Raw genomic sequence first — 25,326 nt, 5'->3', positions numbered from 1 at the left:
CATGCCATGGCTCTAGTTTGCTTTTCTGATTTTGGGGGTTGTTTTGTTTTTGTTTTTTTAAACCTTAGCCAGTGCTGGAAGTCTTGCTTATACAAATCCTTTCGTAGCTTCAAGATGATTTTGCAAGATACATTTTGCAGATAAACATTTACAGTGTAAAATGCAGTTCATCTAAGCTTATTTCTTAAATGGGACACTCCAGTTTTGAAGAATGTGCATCTGTGCCAATAACAGCACTACGACTTGCGCACGGGTTTACAATACACTCCTTTTGATGGTCAATTAAAAGCAGAAACAGTTGCAAACAAGTGAAAAAGCCACACAAATGCACACACACAGAGTGTTACATAAAACAAGGCTTCATAATATATTTCTATTGTTAGGAAGCCAAATAAACATAGAACTAGAGAATTACTCTGTTAAGTTTCTCATCCGTGTTATTCTTGAAATCATTTGAATGATTTTAAGAATAACAAATATCTCAATCAAATACCCTGACAGACAGAATCCCTCTGCTTCTCTATGCTGTGCAATACCAATGGAGCAAAGAAAGAGCACAGCATAAGAGGCAGGGAACAAACAGCAGAACATGGCAGCTGAGGTATGGCCAGCAGTGCACAACTGTCAAGATTTGGAAAGGGAATGCCATACAAAAATAGGCAGGATAAAAGCTACACGCTAACTCCCTCTCCCTAGGTAAGAAGGGTTAGGGTGCATATAGAAAGGGTATGCTTACAGTTGACAAGATTTAAAAAAATGCTACTATGAATAGAGCAAATAGCTAGTTTTATGCTTAGATGGTGTAGATGGTTATGCTTATATTTAGATTGTTAGAGTGCAATGTGAAGTGGCACTGGGAGTGACTTTTAAACAGCTGGGAATATTCCTTCAGAGGCACTAGATAATCATGGCTCTAACAGGCAAAAACTGTTTTAACAGTTAATGACTGTTAACAACAGAAGAGAGTTATTTAATCCTCCACTTCGCTAGCCTGGATAAGGGCAGGGCTGCTCAGGTTTTCAGAGCAGCACTACAGGGATGTCTCGGTGCAGGTGGTCTCATGACAAACCAGAAACAACTGAAGTCGCCTCTCCCCCTACTTATTCCCAAGCATTTGGCCCTCCCAGACTCCGTGCAGACATAGTGACAAAGAACCAAACCAGCAGAAAACTTATTTGGGAAGAAGCACTGGTTTTCTCCAGCTGGCACAGCAGCATAATAAAGGGTACAAGGACCAGTGGGACCACTCCAGCAGCTGCTTGACACTCTATCAGCTTAACTACAACCTGAAAACCCTTCGGTACTGCTGACAGCTCTGGTTAATTACCTCTTTGTCTCACCGTGTGCCTTGCACCCCAGACAGAAGAAACTCTTGAGAGTTTCTGCTACCACCACACAGAAATTTATAGCCACTATAGTCACTGAGAAAAACTGAAAACAGTTCCTGAAGTCCCAGAACAAGAAAGTAAAGAAATACACCCTCTAGGTATGATGTTCTTCAGGACCACAAATTTCTGGCAGACACCATTTGGAGGGAAGAGAAATAGGACTTGATTGTTGATACTGACAGCAGTGACTTACAGCTCTGTGCCTTTAACGCAGATACCTTTCCACCATTTCCCACATCCTACACCACCTTAAAAAAATTGAAAAAACAAACCCTAAAGACAACTCCCCTCATCACAAACTCCTTGACATTTTAAATCTCTCCATATAAATATCTGTTGCGAACTCTGGAAATCGGACCTACAGCTTCAATCCAGTTACTGAGGGGGGAGTTTGTCATAGTAGCACTGCATGCATGCATGCATATATATGTATGGCTGCATGTATACACATACATACACACACCAAACTTTTTTTTTAAAGAAAAATATGCCATGTAAAAAGTATATCATTTCAACATGCTTAAAGTAATGTTTATGTGCAAATATAAATGTAAAGCACAAAAATGTATTTTCATTAAAAATCTGTAATATGAACATTGCAATAGAAAAGAGTTACAGATAGATATGAAGTCATGAGACATGCAATTCAGAATAAAAATTCTCAAGGACACAAACGACACCAGAGGGTTCCCTCTGGACGAAGACAACAACCCAAAGAATAGGAGGGAAACACAGTGACCGCACTTTCCACACACAGCTAGCGTCGCCATGCTTCAAATTACAAATGCACTACACTAGCAAGGAGGCCAGCTGCAAGGCAGCGCGGCCACGGGCCCAGGGGCAGGTGCAAGTGAGCTGGGAGCAGCCCTGCGGGGCCTCTGTTAGGCTTGTTGCCTTCGGGCATGGTGGGACAGTGCCCTTGCTGGGGAGGACACCGTCACCCTTCCACTGCGGAGCTGCCGGGGCTGCTGCTCCCCAACACCCTGGCACAGAGGTCTGGTGTCCAAGGACCTCTGCCACAGGAGTACTCCGGCTGGCACGCAGAAATGGAAAGTTTTAAAGGCTCTTTGCTTCCGCTCCAGCCTGCTTCAAGGCAACAGAGAAACTAATACTTCAAGAAACTTGTTTCTCTCAGGAATAAATATTTATAATGAAGCTAATCCGAAGGCCATGCTGTTCCCAAAGAAATGCAGTGACAACAGTGAGTTCTCTTAATCTCAAGTGATGAGGTTAATCATCATCTTTTTCCTCTGGCATGAAAATGGGGCACACAAAAAATATCTTGTGAAGTTTATTAGTTATGCGTGAAGTGCCTAGAAACAAGATATTGCTATTAAAAAAAAAAATCACTGAATCAGCCTCAAAAGAGCGAGATTATGTAAACCTGGTGTAACTCATAAAAATCAAGATGTATTAGAAAACAAAGAGTCAGACAAAGAATCTTGGGGATTGCAGAGAGTGTCTGCAGATAAAATACAACCTCTGAAATACTGAGTAAAAAAAGGGAAAGCTAGGATGGCTACCTCATGCAGAAATTGTCTGTTGACCTCTGTTCACGAAAGTGCCACGTTTTGTCTCTGGAGCATTTTCTTCTAAGGGAGTGAAAAAAATTTAACTACTCTTGCTGGTGTCAGTGGAATTAGGATCAAGCCCTCCACGTAAAAGGCACAGCAGGCAATCCTTCCCTCATTACTCCTTTAGTTAAAGGGTAAGTTAGCTTACGTGGGTGCGGGTGTGCCTGCAAATTCTCTGAAAATTCAATAAATATATACAATGATTATGCACCAGATGACTAAAAGCACAGGACCAGGGGGTTGGTTTTGATTTTTAAATAGATGGTTCTATCTAGAACATCTCCACTCAACCAATCTATATTGTTATTTATGCCAAATAAGTAACAATATTAGTTAACCAGAAGCACCCTGTATGAAGTCACTGGGATAGTATGTTCAAAGACTACTCACTGCACAGCCCTTTATGCTCCAGGCAATCCCACTTTCTTGGGGCTGCTCCAAAAACCATGGAATGAAACCCCAAGGAAAGCATGACCCAATATATTATCTACCTCATATGTAAGTGGCATTTCTTTGATACTTCACTTTCTCTAACACAAAAAGGAACATAAGCTGAAGGGCAAAAATAATAATAAAGTGTTTCACTACATAAAGTCATCCTGCTACTGACATGCAAATCCAGAAGTTAGACATGTCACTTAAGCATCACTTGAAAGTGTTCAAATACAGTTACTGCATTCTTCCCTAACACAGAGCAGAACAAACAATAAAGTGTTGAAAATCGCAGCTCTGGTTTCCAGAGACTTTTTGTGTTTTTTAAGAAAACACTTTTGAATGGAACAATCACATAAAAGTACACAGAAATATCAAACACTGACAAACAGCCATCCTCATCTTTTGCCTTTGTCCTCATAGACTTCACATAAAAGTACTCATAAACTAAAAGGAAGGAGTCGTGGGCTTCAAAAGCCCAATTTTAAGATAGCACAAAACTGAATTTGACAACAGGCATCGCATTTTCAGCAAAACTCAGTATTCATGCTATTGAGCTCCTGAAAGTGTAATTACTGTTTTTAGTGCCTGGAGAGAAAGTGAAGTTTTAATTTAATATTAAAACATCTTTGCATTTTAAACACTCAAGTGAGGATTTAAATAAAGGTTGCAGAATTAAAACCATAGCCTGTATTTTTTTTCAAGCCAAGATTTTTTTTTTATTCCCAAGAAAACCAGTATGCATATTTTCCAAAGACGTTTCGCGAGAACACGTATGATCCTGAGAAAGGACTTCATCAAGTTGTAATCATTCATGAAAAAATCTAAACTGTATGACCACGGTCACAATGACCTGGCATACCTCCTTCCACACTGTCAGCATGTGTTTGGGAAAGAAGGAAAAAAAAACCCTCAAAGTACTTTTCCTATTGATACTGATGTGTGAGACCGATATTTTTAAAACACTGTTTTAAAACCTTTGTGTTCATGATTTTTACTACGCTTAATGAAAGGCTATTCTCATTGACTGATATATATATATATATGTATATAATACTACCATTTGAATGTCAGGATTTTTTTAACCTATACATGCTTATTTAAGCAAGAGTATAAATTATGTTTACTTTGAGACAAAAAAAACCCCTTATGGAATAAGAATACTATTGAAATGTACTTTGTATTAATAACTGGTGCCAAGCAGTTAGTTAGACAGAAATCTGCACTCTAACAAAATGGTTAAAACAGAATTATTTTAGAAAAGCTTTCACAAGATTAAATTATCCAAAATGTTTAGAATACAATAACAGTATCATACCTTTTTGTTACGTGTCAGGTTGGTTTGTTTTTTAAACTAGTTTAATTCATAGCATAGTCAGCAAGTAAAGCGGACTGCTGTCTTTTCACTTGACCAGTATAGTTTCCATTGATATAGTAATGATGAACATTATCTTTGTCTGCAAAAGAAACTACTATTGTCAAAAGCTGTCATCACATTGCAACAAGAGCGGGTTAAACCTTGGCAGTTGAAGTGTGCAGTTTTTCACTAGTCAAGAACTTCAAAACTTTTAGAAGAAAATGTGTATAGTCAGTATTACAAGGCAATTTAAATGTAGTAGGTTATTTTAAGGTTGTTGTTGACATTTTCTTCCATAAGAATTGATTTAAAATGTGGTTATATTTAAAAATTGGTGTAGAATATTCACACCATTTTATCCATATGCTAAATGGAAAATGAAATGCTTTAGAACCCAGATCACAGAATCACAGAATCATATAGGTTGGAAAAGACCTTTAAGATCATCGAGTCCAACCATAAACCTAACACTGCCAAAAACCATCACTACACCATGTCTCTAAGTACCTCATCCAAACGTCTTTTAAATACCTCCAGGGATGGCGACTCAACCACTTCCCTGGGCAGTCTGTTCCAATGCTTGATAACCCTCTCGGTGAAGAAAAATTTCCTAATATCCAGTCTAAACCTCCCCTGGCGCAACTTGAGGCCATTTCCTCTTGTCCTATCACTTGTTACCTGGGAGAAGAGACCGACCCCCACCTCTCTACAACCTCCTTTCAGGTAGTTGTAGAGAGCGATGAGGTCTCCCCTCAGCCTCCTTTTCTCCAGGCTAAACAGTCCCAGCTCCCTCAGCCGCTCCTCATAAGACTTCTGCTCCAGACCCTTCACCAGCTTCGTTGCCCTTCTCTGTACGCGCTCCAGTACCTCAATATCCCTCTTGTAGTGGGGGGCCCAAAACTGAACACAGTATTCGAGGTGCGGCCTCACCAGTGCCGAGTACAGGGGCACAATCACTTCCCTGATCCATCATTTGAACTCTATTTGTATTTATATAGCAAGCAATGACACTTGTAGTCTGTCTTTCAGCAGTACCTCAATATTAGCATAAGCTCTGCAAATCAGAGACAGCATCCTACTTACTATCCCGCAAGTATCATCAAATGCACCAAGCAAACTACCAAAGTAAGGAGACCGAAAAAAAGCACGGGGCGCTTCTCCTCCCTCTACTCCCACTCATGCCCAAAGAAGCTAAGCTACTCGAAAGAGTATTAAGACTGGCAATTTTGATTAAGCCTCTTTTCCTTTTCCTCTCATAGTTTTACTTCCCCTGCACTTTTTCCCTGACTGTCATCTAATGAAAAAGGCTGAATTACACTTTCCCCTCACTACAGCTGCGCTTCCACTGTGTAACGATGAAGAAAAGGTCAGTGTAGCGCAATGGAGAACACGACGAAGGAGGTGAAGGACCCGTGTTCCCGCCCCCCCCGCTCCAGCGCGGCCGGCTGCCAATACACAAGTCTTGCCCTAGCACAAGCCGCAGCTGGGCCCCCTTCTCCCGCAGCCCGCGGGGCCCGAGGCGCGGGCCGAGCCCAGCAACGGACGCCGCCGGGCCGCTTCCCGGGAGACATTCGCAGGCTGAGCTCGGCGGGCCCCAGCCACCGCTTGCCTGGTCAGGGCGAACGGAACATCACCGGCGCCGGGACCACCCTCCCCCGGGGAGCCGGCTGGGTGTCTTTCTGACACCGCCTCCCGGGCTCGGGCGGGGGGAGGCGCCAGCCCGAGCGGCGGGCTCGGGTTCCTGTCTGAGGGGGCAGCGGGGCTGCTGCTCCTCCTCCTCCGCCGCCGCCGCCACCACCACCCACCCCCCGCACCAGGGCAGCGAGCCGCGGCGGGTGGCCGGCGGGGCGCACGGGAGGCCGCCGCGAAGGACGCAAGGAGTGCCGCCGGCGGGGCCGCGGCTCGGCCCTGAGGGAAGGCCGGGGCGGCGGTTGCCCGCCTCGGCCGCCCGCGCCCGACCTGACCCGCCGGAGCCCCCTCCCCTCCCGCGCGCACGCAGGTACCTTCCTACTGGGCATCGCCCCCTGACACGGCAGCCACGTCCTGTGTCACGTGGCGGGGGAGCCCTAGGGGGAGGGGCAAAGGTGGAACCCCCCCCCCAGCCCGCTTCCCGCGCGGGAAGGCGGGACTCGCCCTTCGCGCGAGCCGGCGGCCACACCCCCGCCCTTTCCAGCGGCTCCTGATTGGGCGGGCGCGGCGGAGCGCGGGCTCCTTTCTCCCTCGTTCCCCCGCCGCCGCTGCTGCCCTGGTGCGGGGCTCGGCCGCTCCCCTCCATCCTTCCATCCCTCCTTCCCCGCGGGGCCCCGGCCGCTCCCCTCCATCCTTCCATCCCTCCTTCCCCGCGGGGCCCCGGCCGCTCCCCTCCATCCTTCCATCCCTCCTTCCCCGCGGGGCCCCGGCCGCTCCCCTCTCATCCCTCCTTCCCCGCGCGGCCCCGAGGCGCAGGCTGCGGCACCCCTGCCCCAGCGTCGGGCTGGCCCCCCTCACAGCGCCGCGGTTGTAAAGGAGGCGTTAACGGGCTCCGCGCGCGTCCACCTACCGGCCCTGCCGGGGCGCCGGAGGAGCCCCGGCCGTGGAGGGGCGCCGCTCGGCTCGGCCGGGCGGCGGGGCAGGCACCGGGAGCCGCCGAGGTTTTCTCGGCGGGAAACGCCATTGCCGGCACCGCGTCCCTCCGGCCTGGGCGGGTTTGGCCTGCGGCCCCTTCCCCCGCCGAGCTGCCCCTGCGGCCTGGCTGGGAGCGAGGCGGCTGCGGCCTGGGTCCTCTTCGCCCTTGCCCTGGCGCTGCCTGAGTTGGCAGCCCTGATTTCTAAGGGGGCGGCGTGGAGAGCCATGTCTGAACTGTGTTTGTTGTGGAAGGAGAAGTTCTCCAGCCTGTGTTTTGCCTCTGCATCCTTCGTGATACCCGAGTTCGCTCAGAAGTCAATCTCGAAAGAATGGTGCTGTTTAACACCACAAGGAAATAAACAAAGCACTGGGATCTAAACTCTGGCTGGATACCAAGCAAGTAATATCTAAACACGAGACACTTTATGAAAAATATGTTTGCTGCTAAGCCATTAACATGAGGTTTTTAACTCCCTAAACTAACAACAAACAAGCAGATAAATTTACAGGCAAAAAGGGTAATGTCAGTGCCAAGATGTAGGGACTTGGAATTGCACATGCTTTGAACTGACGTTCTCTTCCAGAAAACTATAATGGCAACTAAAGGAAAAAAGGCTGATGACCTTTTAAAATGTTTTTCTGATACAAGTGGAAACACTGGCAGGAAAGGGACAGTTAGGTTATTTTTTTATTGCTTTTTGTATGTTCTTGAGAAGGTCACTTAGGCTGTCGGTGCTACTGTTAAGAAACAGAATAATAATCTTTGTAAAACAAGATAATTGTACTTTGTATCTCGTAGCTTAATTAGAATTTGTAAAACACTTAAATTTTGATAGAAGATACTCTATGACTGCACTTCTTATTATTAAACCCTATTTACATATATCTATGTCTATAGTTGACAGTTTGTATTTTTTCCAAGGCACCCTGTGGCCAATACCCGTCTTACATTCCCTTTATAAAACTGCCACTAATTAAAAGTGGGGTTTGCAAAGAGTGGAGAGCCAGAAACACCATCATCCAAACCCCATACTGCCTTTGACTGTTATGTTCAAAACAGATATAAAAGCACTGTGTTCTCATCCTTCCAAAAATTTGCAGTGTTTCTTCTGAAATTACCAGACTGACAAATTAATTCTATTATGTATCATCAAAGTGGTTCTCTTTGATATTTGAAGAAGTATGTTATTGCAGTATTCAGTTAGATGATCTGTGTTAGAGCTGTCATAGAGAAATACGTGGACCACGGAAGTCTGGTCTGCTTAGCGAGTCTGTATTATTTTTTTCTATACATAAACTTCTTCCGAGGATTCCAAGATGCTGACACCTGGGAGGAACTTACTTCTATAGACTCCCAAGAAGGTGACCCAATCCAGAGATTCCTTCATTTGTTTTCATGTACTTGACAAAGAAGTACTGAAATGACACGGAAATAGAGGAAATGGGTCAGAAAACAACCCTATATATTAGGAATTAAAATAGAGCTGTGATTGTTTTTTAAAATAATGTTTCTGTGGAGAAAGAATAATAGGTGCCGAGCTTCTTCACAAAAGCTTAAGTTTCATAATACCAGTACATTATTCTTCAAGTGTGTTAAAAATTTCTGTGCATTATACTTTTGGAAGTCATAATTCATGCAGTTGGCTATATAATTTTTGAATAACTTTTTTTTCATGTACATATGCAAGCATATCTGTGTTCTTGCAGGCTTAAATAATAGTTTGAGTATGCCATTTGATATACTAATTGACTGCGTTTGTGCTCAAGACTAAAGTTGCTGCTGCTCAGGGAACATTAAGAAATTTTATACTTTTTGTATTTTTATTGCACAAAAATTCTATGAAAAATATAAAATTCCTGTTAACAATAAAACTGGATTTCCTTAGTGAAGTCCAGAAAAAAGCGCATTTATTTGTCAGTGGTGCTGTTGATTGCATCAGTGTTCTTCAATCCACATGTAGAAAGAAATTCTCTCTCAAAGAAACAAAATGTATTTCATACAAATGAATCAAAAGATAAGGAGGCTTAAATTATTGAATTTTGGAGAACTTGTTTATATTGTTTGAATGTACCTGTCCTTCATTCTAACATGGGTTTATGGATTCATTTCCTCTTATGGAGTGTTAAGTTATAGCTCTAAAAGCTTTCCAGTGTATAAAGCCTGGTACAGACAATGTCAAATTCAAACGAAGAGAAAGGAGTTTAGTTTGAGTCATTTCCTTAGTAAAGTTTTAAAAGTCACAAACAACCCAGCCACTTAATTGGGATGAGATAGATGAGGAAAAACTCATTAAATATTTTAGAGTCTGTCTTTCAGGGTCAGCTGGATTTTTATGAATCTATCAGGCAAAGAGGTGATCCCAAAGCCTAGGCTAGATCACGGGCAGATTCCCCGTCTAGATCCAAAATAACATTTTCTTCAGCAGACTGTGTTACAATTTGATGATTCCCGGCTTTCTAAGGTTTCCTAGGAAACAACATGAAACACTTCAGACTTTTTAATCCCACAGCTGCAGTGCCAGTTCCGCTATAAATTAAACGGTACCATTTCATAGTACGATGCATGGCTATGACGAGGCAAGCTGTAGACTTGTGGAAAAAAAGGAAAAAAAACCCTCAGGGGATGCCAGATTTTAGTGAAGCAAATGGAGTCAAGTTCTTACATTCATGCAAATTAAAAATTAATAGCCAATCGTTTAAGAATCAAAAGCAAAAATAGGTTTTAAGTGAATCAACATACCCAGGAAGCATCTTTTTACCAGCTTTTGCCCCTGGCCGTAAAGCCACGAGGGGCTCCAGCCTCAGGGGCTTCCCAGCTGCCGACCGGCGCAGGGTGGCTGCGCGCTGGGCCCGAGCCCGGTTGTCTCAGCATCCCACCACCAAGCGCTGCCTATGGCATCTTACGATGGCTGACATTTTTATGTCTTCTCCTGCTATTTCTTTGTGTTCAGTGCTATAAAAGAAATATGAGTACATAACTTTCTGACAGATGGTAACGTTTGGGAAGCATATTTGCCTACTTTTTATAAGATGTCTCTGTAGTTTAACGAGATAAACTCAAATAAACTAAGATTTTCCAAGCTGAAGCTGAAACTGAACATCTCTCATCTAAGTACTCTGTTTTGGCTCTAACTGGTAAAAAAAAATGCAGGCACATAATCAGAGCTGGAAAAAAGTGGCACTTTTAAATTTCAATCATTAGACCAGTTTATTCCCACCAAAATTCTTCCTGTTAGTTTAATTCAACAAGATTTTTAAATTACTGAGATACTGATAACACTGCACTTTATATATTTTAGTAACTTCAGAAACTGAATTTCCTTTTTTAGGTCCAGCGTTAATACTACTTTAGCATAATTGGTTTTATCATGACTATGGTGTACCCTTGTGTTGAAGACTTTACAAAGACTGTTCCTGAAAAACCTTAAGTAATGCCATGCCCAAGGAAGAAGAATATGTTGAAAAGTGGATGGGGTCTGCTGACCATCTACAGTCAAGAGGGTCTTTTCAGTTTGAAAAGTTCATCTTAAGCATCACATAAGCCCAGCATATCTATACTGCTGAGGGAAAGAAGGTTGATTGGCATGGATTCGCGTACATCCATACTGTTCGAGGCTAGCTGCTCCACAGCAGCCTGAAGGGAGCCGGAATTATCCAAAGCAGAGCTGGGAAGCAGGTAAACATGTAAGTGGTGTGGACAGCTGGGGCCAGCGCTCAGCAGGCTTTCCCACTAGCAAACTGGAGGGGGCCAGAGCAGAGGCTTGAGTACTGCCCTGTAATCGTCCTTGCTGCTGAGTTGTCAGCAGGCTCCCTGGCCTGCATCAGGCCCTGCCAGCTGACGTATTCCCAAGCAGTGCCCCTGGCACTGTTTAGGAGATGGCGCAAGCCAGGACTTGTTTTCAGTAGGCAGTATGGATGAGGCTGCCCTGACTTGGAAGAAGAGAGTTTAATTATATGGTCACAAGATGTACCATGCCACTTGCCCTCAGAGCCTGAGAATGGATTCAAGCCTGTTTTATTTACTTGTATAGTATATTGACTAGTGACACTTATGTGATATTTTGTTTAAGACTTTTTCTTTCATCACCATGACAATACAGAGCAAACCTCTGAGGAGCTGTGATCTGCAGCAGAAGAAACAAGGATTAAGCTGTCTGTTTAAAGGGTCCTCTGTGACGATCAGTCCCATGGGTTAATCTCAGCAGTGGCTACCTTCAAATTCCAAAATTTGCCATAAAGCAGCTAAGAACCAAAAGGTACAGCCCTGCCAGGACCTACATTTCCCCAAGGTAAGACCCTACTTTTTTCCTGTTACTCCTTCCATCTTCTTTAAACATTTCCCTTCACACATGATGCTTACTTTATGAGCCTGCTTTACTCTGAGAGTAAGGTTGTACGGTCTGTTTGGTGCTATGAACAGGCCAGAACTGGGAAGAGCTGCCTTGCTAAGGGGCAAGTTACCATGCATCGGTGCAGAAACACTTGCTGCAGTTGCGCACGGCAACAGCTTCTGCTCACTCTATTTTGACACGTATTCTTTTCAGAACAAATTACTTTTCCTTTCCAGGTAGGAAATGGATAGGCATCATGAGAATCCCCATACAGACCACATCTGCTGGGAACACGGGAGCCTGTACCTGCGCAGAATCACCTGTCCCCTTGCTGTAGGGTGGCACCCAGACGTATCCAGCACAACCGGTACCCTACAATACTCAGCACCCCTCGTCCCTCAGCTGCATGATTCTCCACACCATAATATCCATGGCTTGGTAACTAATTCCAGCATCACAAAGACTCTAAATACAGACTGTGGGGACCAGACCTGCCGCTATGGCCAGGCCATATGTCACGTATCTGCAGAATCCTACATGTCTCACTGACACGTGCCCACTGACGTTGGTGGCCGTTTCCCCTGCACAAGGCGCAGTGCACCAGGCATGCTCTAGAACGAAGGCAGAGAGAGGACTGGGGTACGCAGCAGTGGCTCACTGCATTTGCATTGCTTGCAAGCCCTGTAATAGCTAACAAGCCGTAATCTGGTTAAACTACTTAAGTTGTTTCATTTGTTTTCTAACCGTTAGCTGTATTCTAGCCATATACTGAGATCCACAAACTGTTTTTTGAATACTTTTGTTGATGTAGTAAAAGTAGCTCTCATTCAAACAAAATTGGAGGTCATCTTTAAGGTCCTTGAGTGAACTCCCAGTAGGAGTCTACCTTCATGGAGCTTACCTGCCCATGGGCAAATGGAAACTGCAAAGGGACAACTGGCTTTGGAACTGGTACAACAATTTTTGAGGATAGATGTGATCATCTTCTAGCATTCAGTACTAATACTGGGTTAAATAGCCATGAGTTATAAACAAGGTTAACAGACCAAGATAAGCTTACAGAGAGCCTGAAACTTAAACTGAGCCTCTAAACTGATTCTAGCCACCTTAGAAAAGCTTTCTTCTTTCACAGCATAGATGTCCTGAATATTAAGAGATTTATGCTAGCCCATGCAGTGATGGGGAGGGAAGCACTGCCCAAGTCCATGGGGCAGTAACATGGACATGTTATACATTCCAGGGGAATCTGAGGCGTCCCACATTGCTCCCTCTTTACCAGTTCCTCCCAGTACATTAGTCCCTTCTTCAGCTGCTTTGGCAGCTGGTCATTTTGGGTTTGCTCTCTGCACAATTTCTCTCTGCTTTTTCTTACTTTTTGAAGTAGGCAGGAATGTACTATTAGATGCCTTCTTAGATAAAGGCTATTGCATAGCAGGCAGCTTTAAGTTGGGGAATAAACAAGACACTGTCATAAATTATTAAAACCCAAAGTTGCCATACTAGGCAGTTTTCCCTATGCAAGAAGCTCCATCATTATTAATTTATTAATATAACTTGTAACAGAGAGAGTGCAAACTGAAAGCCAAGGATTTATTCTAAGCCATCCTGAGCCCTCATCTCTTCGCCTACCATTTTGACAGATTAAGAATATAACTTGTCTTGATGTTTGTGGTTTTTTTTTTTTAATACTGTTCGTATCTGTGGAACAGCTATTCTTTTTACCTTTTTCTTGCATGTACCAGTGGTACAATGTGCCCACTCTTGCAAAATAATAAATAATTTCTTTCCACTCAGTACTACACATAATTAGTAAACAGCACTGAAGACCTGAGAATTCCCCAGCTGATTTCACTGGATTCAAATCTGGCCTTGAATTATTTCCCCCTGCGCTGCAGAAAGCCATGTTTGGGTCGTTTACTTAGTAAAGTCTAAACTGTCACAAACAACCCAGCCACAGTCATTAAAAAACTTAAGCTTTTTCTATAGTGAAAGTTAACTGTGCTCTGATTTGGGCTTTTGTCTTAATGCTCGTCTCATCCACAGTCAAGCTCATGAAAAGGAAGTTTGTTCAGGTTATAATACTCACGTGCTGATGCCAGTTAGAGCTCCTCTTTACTCAGGCTACAACTCATTAGTTTTACAGAAAAGACACAAGAGAATGTGCTACAGCACTAAGGCGGCTTTCACTGCTCTTCCCACAATCCTGTATGTAGGACAGACAGCCTGGATCACAGCTCAAACAGTTGTCCAGAAAAGAACTCTAAAACATCTCAGATTGAAAAATATAACCGTAGAATAACCTCTAAACATGGGTACACATGGAAACAGTGAGAACATCAGGTGTAGCAGTAAACCACGTGGCTGTGGGTTTTGCTTGCACCTGGGCTTGGCAAGCCTGCCTGCTTGGTCTTAAGGGCCAACCATTCGTATGAGTCATGATGCCTAAACCAAGGAAGTTTCTTAAATCAAAGGCTAGCACATGTCAGTATAATTTCCACAGTACTCTCAAACATTGCGTTACTTGTGTCATAGCTTGCTCTGTGACGTTCTATACCCAGTCACCAGTGTGTTTCCCTCTCTTCAGTATAGCTTATCTAATGCTGCCTCCTTTGATGTGCTCATTAGCAGACACAGAACATGCTGAGGTACGAACCCATGAAATTGCATTTTTACATGTAGGCAGTCTTTTACATTCTCTGTTTAGCAGACTATTTATGACAGTTTTTTTTAAAAAGTGTTTCATTTATGACCAAGACAGTTTTGAGAGAAGAACAGGAAATAAAACTCATCTTCTATACCTGCTGTATCTATATATCTTCTATACCTATAGCTTCGTGACAGCACATCTTCTTTCAACATAAATTTAGAGGCCTGCAAAGAGAAAATATACTCTGCGACCTTCTAGCTTTCAGAAAAGCAAGCACCTTTTCTACCACTGTCCATCACACTGCTAATAGTTCTGCAGCCAAATTTCTACTTTTGTGTTTGAGGCTTATGAGTGTTGGAGTTAAGAAATGAAAGTGATAACTATAAAATGGTTGGTCAGTTTTAGTCACTTACTTGCATAAAAAAATTGCGCTGAGTACAGTAGTAGTCACGAGTCTTTTCTTAGAAAACCTTGTAGATTAATTCAATAGCATAATACAATTTAAGAGCACGATAGTAACAATGAGAGGTGAAGGGGATCCCAAATCAAAATCCAGGGTATGAACACTGATTAAAATTAGAGTTGGCTCCTGAAAAATATGACCTCCAAGTACTTTAGCTTTCCTAACTGGAATCGAGCTTTAACTCATGTCCTGGTTTCGGCTGGGATAGAGTTGATTTCCTTCCTAGTGCCTGGTGTAGTGCTGTGTTTTGGGTTTTAGTATGAGAATAATATTGATAACACGCTGATGTTTTGGCTGTTCCTAAGCGGTATTTACACTGGTCAAGGACTTTTTTTTCAGCTCCCCATGCTCTGCCAGGTGCCCGAGAAGCTGGGAGGGGACACAGCCAGGATTGTTGATCCAAACTGACCAAAGGGCTATTCCATACCATATGACGTCATGCTCAGTATATAAAGCTGGGGGAAGAAGAAGGAAGGGGGGGACATTCGGAGTGATGGTGTTTGTCTTCCCAAGTCACCATTATGCGTGATGGAGCCCTGCTTTCCTGGAGATGGCTGAACACCTGCCTGCCCATGGGAAGGAGTGAATGAATTCCTTGCTTCGCTTTGCTCCCGCGCGCGGCTTTTGCTTTACCTGTTAAACTGTCTTTATCTCAACCCACGAGTGTTCTCACTTTTACTCTTCCGATTCTCTTCCCCATCCCACCGCGGGGGAGTGAGCAAGCGGCTGTGTGGTGCTTAGTTGCTGTCTGGGGCTAAACCACGACAACTCAGTAACCTGAAGCCAAGTGCTACAGTTCTGGGTTGTTTTCAAGAGCAGAAGTTCAGATGCTGCCGCTGCTGGAAGCAGAATATAGGTGTAAGCATATCTCAAGTGATTAATGTGTAATTAATAATAGAGAACAAGAACCATTGTATACAGTTTGCACTTAGTGATTTTAACTTGTATATAATTCCCATCAAACCTGCACGGTTTGTAAAATACCACTGGCTCTCAGAATGCATTAGGTGCCTGGAAGAGCTTGCGGGGTGCGAGTAATGGATTTTAATTTGTTTCCTTTCTGGATAGATTCCATTTGGTCAATAAGACCTCAGCCCCCGACATGTACGATTTCAACTCTCCCTCTAATAGTGTACTGCAAAGGTAACACAAGGTGTCATGCCACATGCTTAAATGCATTTGCAGCTGAAACATTACTCCTGATGTTTTCCAGCCTTTTGCCTACACCAGTGCCTCGCTTCCCTTTGCCTACACCAGCGCCTCTGCAACAGAAGGTGCAGAACGTACTGCAGGCTGATGTGGTATGAAGGGCTCCGGTGCAGGTGTTTTAATGAAGAGATGCAAGAGGCAGATTATTGCTGGAAAGAAACGCCAATAAAATCTTTAATCCTCAGCATCACCTGTTTCTAAAACACATTACTTAAATAACGTTGTTTTGTAGACTGTCTTCACAGGCACATCTTTGCGCATACTATAAACACGGCATCTTTAATACACCTTTAACCAGAAAGATAGTTTCGGGGCCTGATACTGCAACGTTCCTTGGATTACGGCTCGCTGGGACGACGGCAGGCTGCCGCAGACTGTCCCCGGTACCGAGCACCATGAGGAAATTAAAGGTTTATAGAAGACGCTGCGGCTGGCACCGAGGCCGGAGGAACGTACTGGGGGAACGTACGTTTTCCCACGGGGAAACGCCTGGTCCCACGGGCGCGGGCGGGCGGGAGACGCCCGGGGGGAGGCCACCGCCGGCGGGCACCCGGCCCCGCGGGGCACCCCCGGCCCCACGCACCCCCGCCGCGCCGGGACGCGAGTGCCCGGCAGCGGGGGCAGGCCCCAGCCCGAAGGGCGCGGTGCCCGGTGCCCGGGTGCCCGGCAGCGGGGGGCAGGCCCCAGCCCGAGGGGCGCGGCCGGGGAGCCGCCCTCCGCCCGCCCCTGGCCCCGGCCCCGGCGCCTCCCTCCTTCTCTCCCTCCCGGCGCGGCGCGGCGCGATGTGGCGGTGGTGGTACCGGTATGTCAGCGGCCGGCAGCTGGACGGCTTCCGCCAGTACAAGGTAGCGGCCAGACCCGGGGGGTCGGGGCGGGCGGGGGGCAGCCTGGGCACGGCGGCCCCTGCTGCGGCTGGTCCTGCCGGTTTGGCGTGTCTGGGCTTCTGAGGGCTCCGGGCGCCGTTGGCTCCGCTCTGCCGCGGCTGAGCGCCCGGCTCTGCCCTGCCTGCGGCCCCGGCCGCTCGGCCATCCCTCCGTCCCTGGAGCGTCCCACCCGTGCCCGCCCGGGCAGCGCGACCCGCGGGCGGCGTGTCCTCCACCTGGCCGGGGTCTTGCTCAGGTGAAGCCAGTATGAGGACGGGAACTGGGTGTTTACGAAGTGGCAGGTCTCGGTGGAAACAAAGTTAACTGGGTTTTAAGTGAGTAGCAACATCTTCAAAAGCCCCCCACGTTTTACAGAAACGTAGGCTGGGTGTAATTCAGTATTTCGGTAAGAAAGCGTGCACTGGTGCTGCTTGCCTGGCTCTGTGCAAATTCGTCATACACAGGAATGCTTTGAGGAGTAAATAAGAAAGCCAGGAAAAAAGCTTACATTAAATAATTTGAACTAAACCTCATGTTTGCAAATAACAGGCCTGCAGAATTCAAATGAATGGGTGGATCATTAAATATTTTGATTTACCAACATTATGTTGCAGCCATATGAGATACCTGGGTTTTGTTCCCAGGACGTTGCAGCTGTGTTGCAAGTGATTATCCAAATTTGCTTTAGTTGAGGGGCAGGTGTCTGAGACAGGCCACGCCACCCTGTTTGCACCACCCTCACCCCTCTCCCTCTTACAAGCATGGGGGACACGCCAGCTTCCACCAGCACAACACCCAGCCTCTTATTTTATGTTCAGTTTCCCAAAGCAGCCCCTACCCCGCGCTTCTTGCCTTCTTGCTTTTACCACACACCTTCCCAGCCTGGCCTCCGACCAGGATGCTCAGCTTCCCCCGGCTCCTACCAAGCCTTTCCCTTCCCGGGGCCAGGATTTCTGCCTTCTCACTGCAGGGTGGATGATGGTGGAGTAACTGTGGTTTCAAGATCCTCCTCCAGGTCACTTAGCAGGAACTTGTTATGCACAGCAGCTTGTTAAAATGTACCAACCTGTTTGTGCCTCTCCAGCGTGAGTGGGATAAAACACGCTGCAGGCTGCATCTGGCCGCTGGGCGTAAGTTGCACAGGTCTGTGCTTGAACAGTGGAGCCGCAGTCTTGACTGAGATCACCAGAGGAAAAATAAAAAGCTATTTTTAGCATAAACAGACATTATTATTTGAGTAACTTTCCTAAAATATTTGAGTTTGTAGTAGAAATACAAGGAACACTTGTATTACATTCTTCCTTATCACTTGAATGAAAGTAGCTGCAAACAAATGCAGATGGGGAAGAATCAAAATAAGATTTTTTTAAAACTTGTAAACATTGTGTACTACTTATGAATTACAGGGCAAATGATTGAATCCAATCCAATCAAAACCAAAAGGCAGAATCACATATCGAAACATTTCAGTTGAGTATATTAAAACTACTTTGGTTTCTTGGGAGCATTGCAAAGGCCAGAAAATATGTTAGGTAGTTTTTTTAAACCTAGGAATCGGCCAACACACTTGAGAAGTATCTGTTCAACTATGTTCTGGAACACTATGGGAAGTGCAGGTTTTAGAAAGGTGAAATCAAATAGGCAGTTCTCTGTTATCCAAGGTGACTGGGGACTGGGACACCCTGGAAATAAATAAATAAATAAATCCAAATGACATGGGTTACACCCAGAGAAATACAGCTGCATGAGGTCAGTGCTGCTGAGCTGGTGGGGTATCTGCACCATCTTCCTGGTGCTCCAGGTCGCAGGAGGACATGGCAGGTGATGGCAGGTCTGCCCATTGCTGAAGTGCTGCTCACAATGGGTTAAAGTCGTCCAAAACCGACAAAGGAGTGCAGCAAGGAGAGGCAAGGAGACGCTAATCACTGCCACGATCTCCTCGCCACCCCCTCGCCTCACCCTCACGTGCCCAGGGCTGCTACCACAACCACAGCTTTGTTCTCACCACCTCCCAGGCCAGAGACATGCTCTTCAACCTCTTATGGCCCTCTGGCTGCCACCTCCTCCCTTCTCCCCTTCAGCCTAGGGCCTCACCTCATCCTGCTCCTCCAGCTTCCCAGCCCCGCTGAGGAGATTGCTGCCGCCTTTGCTGCCAAGTCAACAGAACTGGCACTAAACTCAGATTCCTGTGCCCAGCAGACATGAGTTACCTCTTTTTACAACCACCTGGCTATCTCTGTAGTGTTTTTCCTGGTGGATCCAGCTCTAGAGTACAGTGGAGGGATACACTGGTTGGCCCTGTGAAAAGCTAGATAATCTGTGGAAGGATTTATTAGCACACTTTCAATATTCAGCTAAAACAATGTATTGCTTGCAGATCTGAAGCTTGCCTAGGAGACTAGGTAGAGGCATCCATCTCTCCATTGTGCATCACATTGCAGTGTTGTGTTTGCACTAGTATCAGTGGCTTAATATGCTCCGCACTTTGCACAATTTATCTGCTGAGCTGATCCGGGAGCTGATCATAACACAACTTAAAAGAATAATTTGTGTAATCAACTCCGTTTCATAAAGGTAAATTTGGCCTGAAAAAAATACTGTTCAATTTAAAAAATTTTCACACAGCTGAACTCATTTCTCTGCCATGAATGCTGCAATTGTATGTCTCGGCCACTGTCTGTCTCCTGTTCGCAGTTGGAGGAGGGCCTTGGCAACAAAACCAGTGCAGTTCTTTGCAAAGGGGATGGCAGGCCTAATGAATGCAAAGACTTCAGCACTCTTTAGCATCGTCAGGCCCATGTATATTACGGTTTTGAAGCGAGTTTTCCCCAGTTAGCAAGCTTTGGTTTACATCACAGAGTGACCCCAGAGCACACAAAATTTAGGTTCATTCCCTTCGAATGAACCTAAACCAGATGTACTAGGAACACACAAGTACACCCAATACATTCAGTCCATGGTATCATACTGGAACCAGTTCAGTGTAAAACCTTCTGAAATCCTTATAGCATGAACATCGGATCCTTAGGGCTAGCTATTTCACTTTACAAATCTATTCCCATTCGTTCTGCATGTTAATGGGGAATCAGAGATTCAGTTTTCCTTTTTCTGCCCCAAAGCGTACAGAGAACAGGTGGAGACATGTTGATGAGACAGTTCAGACCCAACCCTGGGTATTGCTGCTGTGATAATTTTGCCATCGTCTTGCCCGTGGGGCAGATGGGCAGGTACTGATTTCAGGACAGTTGCATGCTCGGGTGATTCGCTGCAACTGTAGAGCAGAATAAGCTGATACTTGGATTTTGTGCTCTTCCCTAGGATCTGGAGTGACACAGCCAAAATGCTACAACCAACTGCAATTGTAGCACTCGTGTCATGTTGTTCCAACTTTTATATTTATGTTATCAGTATTTTGCAGTTCTAGAGGAGCACCCATGGAATTACACAGCTGCCTTTTTCTGCCTCTTTGGGTTTCTGTTGGAAACAAGCAGTTCTGAGACAGCCAGCTGATGAGTACAAATAAAAGCAGGATTTCGTTCTTTACTTTTATCCACAGCTAGGTGATCAGTACAAATAAAAGCAGAATTTGATTCTTTACTTTTATCCTCCTCTTGTCACCAGAATGCAATAATGTTCATGATGAGCTCTTGTTGCCATTGCCTCTTCTCATTACTGCGATCTTAGGATTTCCCTTGCAAATCTGCCTTGAATCAGCTTTTCTACAGCACGTAGGAGCTGAGGTTTTCCAAGCCGGAAAAATCTGACACCTTATCCTCTTTTAGAATAAAAGAGATGTAAGGACAAACTGTAGAGGCTTGACTCAAAGAATAGGCCTTGGAAAATATAATTTAAAAAATCAGAGATAACATTAAAAATTAAGGTCTAAGGTTCCACATTTTCATCTTGGTATGTCCACACTGTTTTTATCCTCGAAGCCATTTTTTAGAGGGTAACTCCCTGTGTGGGGAAGGGCGGGCCAGTAAATGAGGTATATGTGGTTTCATTTCAGTGAGACTTCTGATACTGTCCCACATTCTCATAAGTCAAGTAGGTAGAGGTAAGTAAGATGAAATCACTGTAAAATAGAAACACATTACTCTAAAGAGTAATTTTAAGTTCTCTGTCAAAGCAGGAGGTTCTGTCAAATGGGATCCTACCTCCAGAGCTGTCTCTCTGTCCTGGCTCCATTGCTGTTCAATACTTGCATTAATTAACAGAAGGTAGATTACTCTTGTAAAATTTTCATGTGATACTAAAGCACTTTGAAGAATAGGTTTATGATTTAAAATGTTCTTGAAAACGGGATATAATGGCCAGAAATCAATACAAAGAAATTCAGTAAACAAGGTACAATGCTTAGGGGAAAGAAAATCAACATTTTGAACATAAAATAAGAGACAACAGACTGCAAAAAAGATACCTGGGGATCAGTGTGTCAGCAATGTTGTGGCTGTTATAATAAAGAGTAAAAAGCTCTTAAGTGTGAAGTGTCGTAGATATGTCAAAGGGTTACATATACTGCTGTAGCTGATGTACTGATCAGGTATCAGCTGGAATAACGCGTCTTGCTTGCTTTGGCACACAGTTTACAATCCACAGAATGGCATTAGGATTATTAGGATGCTTAGAAAAGATGAACTGTGAGAAACAGCCTGAGTACTGTAGGAGTAAGAGCATAACAACCAGTTAGTCTTCATGCATGCCCTTTTAAAGAAAGACAACATGCAAGTTTTGGCTGCACAAAGAGAAATTTAAGGCAGATGCTATGTCAGTCTTGTGTTGATAAGGGTATTTAAGCACTGGAACAGGTACTAGGGGGGATTGTGCAATTGTTTTATCAGTCTTAAGAAACGGTTCCATTTCTCTCAGGCAGGATCTCAAATCTAGTGTTGAGCGTTAATATGAAACAGTTACTTACACCTTTGCTAGCAAAGTTTTGGATAATGTGTTCTATTTTAATCTGCCAACACGGTCGTTTATCGCAAGCAATTGGAAGCCAGTGGCGCATTACCTCATGGTAACTTGATCTGTTTCCTGAACGTCTCCTAAACATGATCCTGCATTAGGTGAATGCGCTGGACTACAAGACCTCTCAAGTTACGTGCCAGCCCTTGTTTTGGTAGGTTAGAGAAACAAGATCAGGCGTTTGATGATCCCGTTTCAAGGCTTGATTGTTTCTCTCATACTGACTCATACCAAAAGAGCGAAGTGTGTTGAGTATAATCTAGAGAATTACTTTCTGGAAGTTCAGGATTGGTCCAGTGTGGAAAGTTCCAAGACTGGATTTCTGTTAAGTCTTTATGCATTTCCAAGGCTACCTGTGTAACTGTGAGATTTAGAAACATAATGGGTTCTGCTCACGTTGATTGAACAGGAGTTTTGCTTTCAACTCTGGTAGCACAGGGACTTTACATGATTTTGAAAACTTAGGACAGGAGACATTTGCGTATTTATCTGGAACTTCTTAGGAAACAGTTAATACTGTTCATGATTGTGCATGGACAATTTGATACATGTTGACTACAGTGTTTATTACGTAGTGTTTTTGTAGATGGTATTTTTAGGGGTTTTTTCCCTAAAATTTAATTCCAAATATTATTTAAAAACAGTTATAATCAGTTTTATCTGCTGTAGTTAGTTTTTGCAAACCACCTCCGTTTAATAAAGTCCTTGAATATTTGAGGCAGTGAAAACTATTTTGAAATGAAAACATTTTCCACCTTCCATAAAACTGGTGAGTCAACGGCCCACTGTTCTACAAATAAAATCTTGCAGTCCTCTTCATATTACTTTGATGGATTGGAAGACTGGGGTGTAATTAAAAGTTGTTGAATAATATGTGAAATAAAACAAATCATTCATTACCCTTACATTTTCTGTCACTGTGTTCATGTGTAGAAGAGTCGTGGGCCAACTGAATTACATAATTCTGAAAGACCGTCTTCGTGTGCACACCATTTCTTATTCCTCATCGTGCTGTAATGGCAGCTGACATAATGTAGCATTTCAAGAGCTGTCTAATAATTATTTTCCTTCTACATATCATATGCTAGTGCTAATGAGCCAACAACATAATGAAATCACATCACAGAGATGCTGCATTTGATATTACTTGCCACAGGACTTTTTTTCCCAATGATGGTGTAATTGTACATGTTTTTGAGTGCCACGTTACGCCCATGAATTTATGGAGGTTCATTAGATCACTTTTGGGAAAAACACACTGGATATAAAGAGTTGTATGCCTTGTTGAGTCTCATAAAAGTGCAAATACCAGCCATGTAATTTCATTTTATTGCTTTATCAAGAGATGTTAGTTTTCTGAAATGCTTATTGGATTTTTGTGTGTAGGATCTGCGTATATACACATTTATGTACTCATAAGTAGTTATTTTTTATTATTATTCATCTGTGTTTTAACAGAAAACTAATTGCAAAGATGTATCTGTGATTTGAATGTAGCTTATTTGTTATAAATCTAGGGGAACCGTTCTTGTAAGGGATGTTTTGTAAAGGGAGGAATTGGGTTTTTGCACCTTTCCGTGACATATCTCCTCTCTTATGCGTCAGGATACTAGATCACACAACTGTTTAGCGTATGTGGTACAGAACCCCTGTTTAGCATCCCTCATGAAAACTGCAACCCACTTTTAATCTGCCTGCCCTTTTGGGCCTAGAGCAGTTTCTTTGGGTTCCCCAGAGATTTAGGTACGCACTCTGGCAGAGCTCCAGCTGTGTGGGAATTTGGTCTACTGTTTGATCTTTAAAGGCCTGCTGGCGTCTCCAAAAACACACATGTTTGTACATGCACACAAAGAGATGTGGCACAGAATCTTACTGTCTTTTCCTTTACCAACTATAGAAGACAAATCTACGCAAAAAATACATAGAAATCAACTTCCTCGCTATGCTAGATCTTCTTTGAATAGGGGTGGTTAAGGATCTTTTTGTGCAGTTCCTTGAGAGTGTGCAAGTCTTGCTTTTTAGCAGGATTTGTACTTTCGCCAGTCTGGGCCAGCCTCTAGCTTTGTCCCTTTACAGCAGCAAATGTGCATCAGCTTTCTGTTATCCCTTGCTCAATATTTAATCATGTTTCTGTGTTCTTTTCCATCATTTTGGTTTTACTGTGAAGTGTTTGGAGGTGTCCCATTAAACAGAGCCTTTTCCTGAAGACAAGTTAGTCAGCAGCTTCAATATGAGTACTGTTGACTGAAAAATGGTTGCTGACTTCCAATGTTAACCCCTCTCCACCTCTCCCTGGTCTGGGTGCTTACAGTCCTGTCCGTAAAGAATCAGATCTATCTAGTCTTACATAGTGACCTAACTCTTGAGGCCAGCACATTATGACTTTTTGCCCCAAAATATGCTTCTCTTTCAACTGTAGCGTGTCTCTGATGTCTCTCATAGATCCCACATTTCAAGCATAGCTACGCTGCAAATCTGCGATCCATCAGCCCCTTACTCCTGGCAGGTGGGATTGTGGCAGGCAGGAAGCTGACACAAGCCCTCAGCATGCCCTGCCAGCAAAGAAGGTCAACGGCATTCTGGGTTGCACAGCCCATTAAGTAAGGGGGAAGTAATTTTCCTTCTTTACTAGGCCACATCTAGAATACTGTGTCTAGTCTTGGGTCCCCAATACAAGAAAGACGTCAACAAACTGGAGCAAGCTCAGTGGAGGCTGCCAGAGTAGTTGGGTCTGGAGCACTTCTCCTGAGAGGAGAGGCTGAGGGACTGGGGCTTGTTTGGCCTGGAGATGAGACATCTTCAGGGGCATCTAGCAGCAGTGCCCCAGTACCTATGGAGAAGTCCTTGAGAAGATGAAGCCAGGCTCTTTATGCATGGCGGGAAGCCAGTGCACAGTGGGAAGACAACAGGCATAAGCTAAGACGAGACATATTCGTGCTGGATATAAGGAGAAAATTTTCCTCAAGAACACAGTGAGGCAGTGGCACAGGTTGCCCAGGGAGGTTGTGCAGTCCCCATCCTTGGAGCTTTTCAAGACCCAGCTGGATAAAGCACCAAGCACCTGGTTTGAGCTCCTGGCTGAGCTTACTTTGAGAAGGAGGTAGGACTAGAGACCTGCTGAGGTCCCTTCTGACCTGAATTATCCTGTGATCCTAACTCATGATCCTGTGATCTTGAGGTGACGACGCTGCTCTGAAGGCAAGGGGATGTGCCACTAGCAGGCATGACTCCCGAAGAGCAGCCTATCCCAACCCACAACTCCACGTGCCCCATGACCTCATGGACGTGGGTTCATACATACCTCCATTAAGTGACAGGATGTGGCATGTGGCCTGGTGCATGTGTCGGGATTCCTGAAAATGGGGAGGTCTGAATGATGAGTATACATTTACAAAGAAGCATCCCCAGGACAGCAGTTTACCTAATAACAGCTTCCTGATGACTTAGTAATACCAACCAGAATTATTGGGTTGCCCAAACCATCACATCAGGT

The 25,326-nt window shown here is 44.5% G+C and overlaps 2 protein-coding genes across 6 annotated transcripts in view; one reads left to right on the top strand and one right to left on the bottom strand.

Moving 5' to 3' along the window:
* The window catches only part of SPIDR (scaffold protein involved in DNA repair), a 207,934-nt gene extending 201,038 nt beyond the window's left edge, over positions 1 to 6,896 (bottom strand). For all 3 annotated transcript variants that reach the window (XR_012774445.1, XM_075494604.1, XM_075494605.1), the window contains exon 1: positions 6,755 to 6,896. Coding sequence is in view for 2 of the 3 variants with exons in the window: in XM_075494604.1 (XP_075350719.1) it covers positions 6,755 to 6,769 (15 nt within the window). In the remaining variant the exon portion in view is untranslated. The remainder of the gene's footprint in view (positions 1 to 6,754) is intronic.
* Positions 6,531 to 25,326, top strand: part of LOC142406118 (ethanolaminephosphotransferase 1-like) — a 65,089-nt gene continuing 46,293 nt past the window's right edge. For 2 of the 3 annotated variants that reach the window (XR_012774446.1, XM_075494606.1), the window contains exon 1: positions 16,758 to 16,850. Coding sequence is in view for 1 of the 3 variants with exons in the window: in XM_075494606.1 (XP_075350721.1) it covers positions 16,788 to 16,850 (63 nt within the window). In the remaining 2 variants the exon portion in view is untranslated. Of the gene's footprint in view, positions 6,751 to 10,684; positions 11,032 to 16,757; positions 16,851 to 25,326 lie in introns of those variants that run through there. The other variant, XM_075494607.1, reaches the window with a different exon arrangement.

The sequence above is a fragment of the Mycteria americana genome, chromosome 2 (assembly GCF_035582795.1).
Source record: "Mycteria americana isolate JAX WOST 10 ecotype Jacksonville Zoo and Gardens chromosome 2, USCA_MyAme_1.0, whole genome shotgun sequence".
In the NCBI taxonomy this organism is placed as follows: domain Eukaryota; kingdom Metazoa; phylum Chordata; class Aves; order Ciconiiformes; family Ciconiidae; genus Mycteria; species Mycteria americana.
Note: the sequence above shows the minus strand (reverse complement) of the source record. Positions and strands in the feature narration are given on the sequence as shown.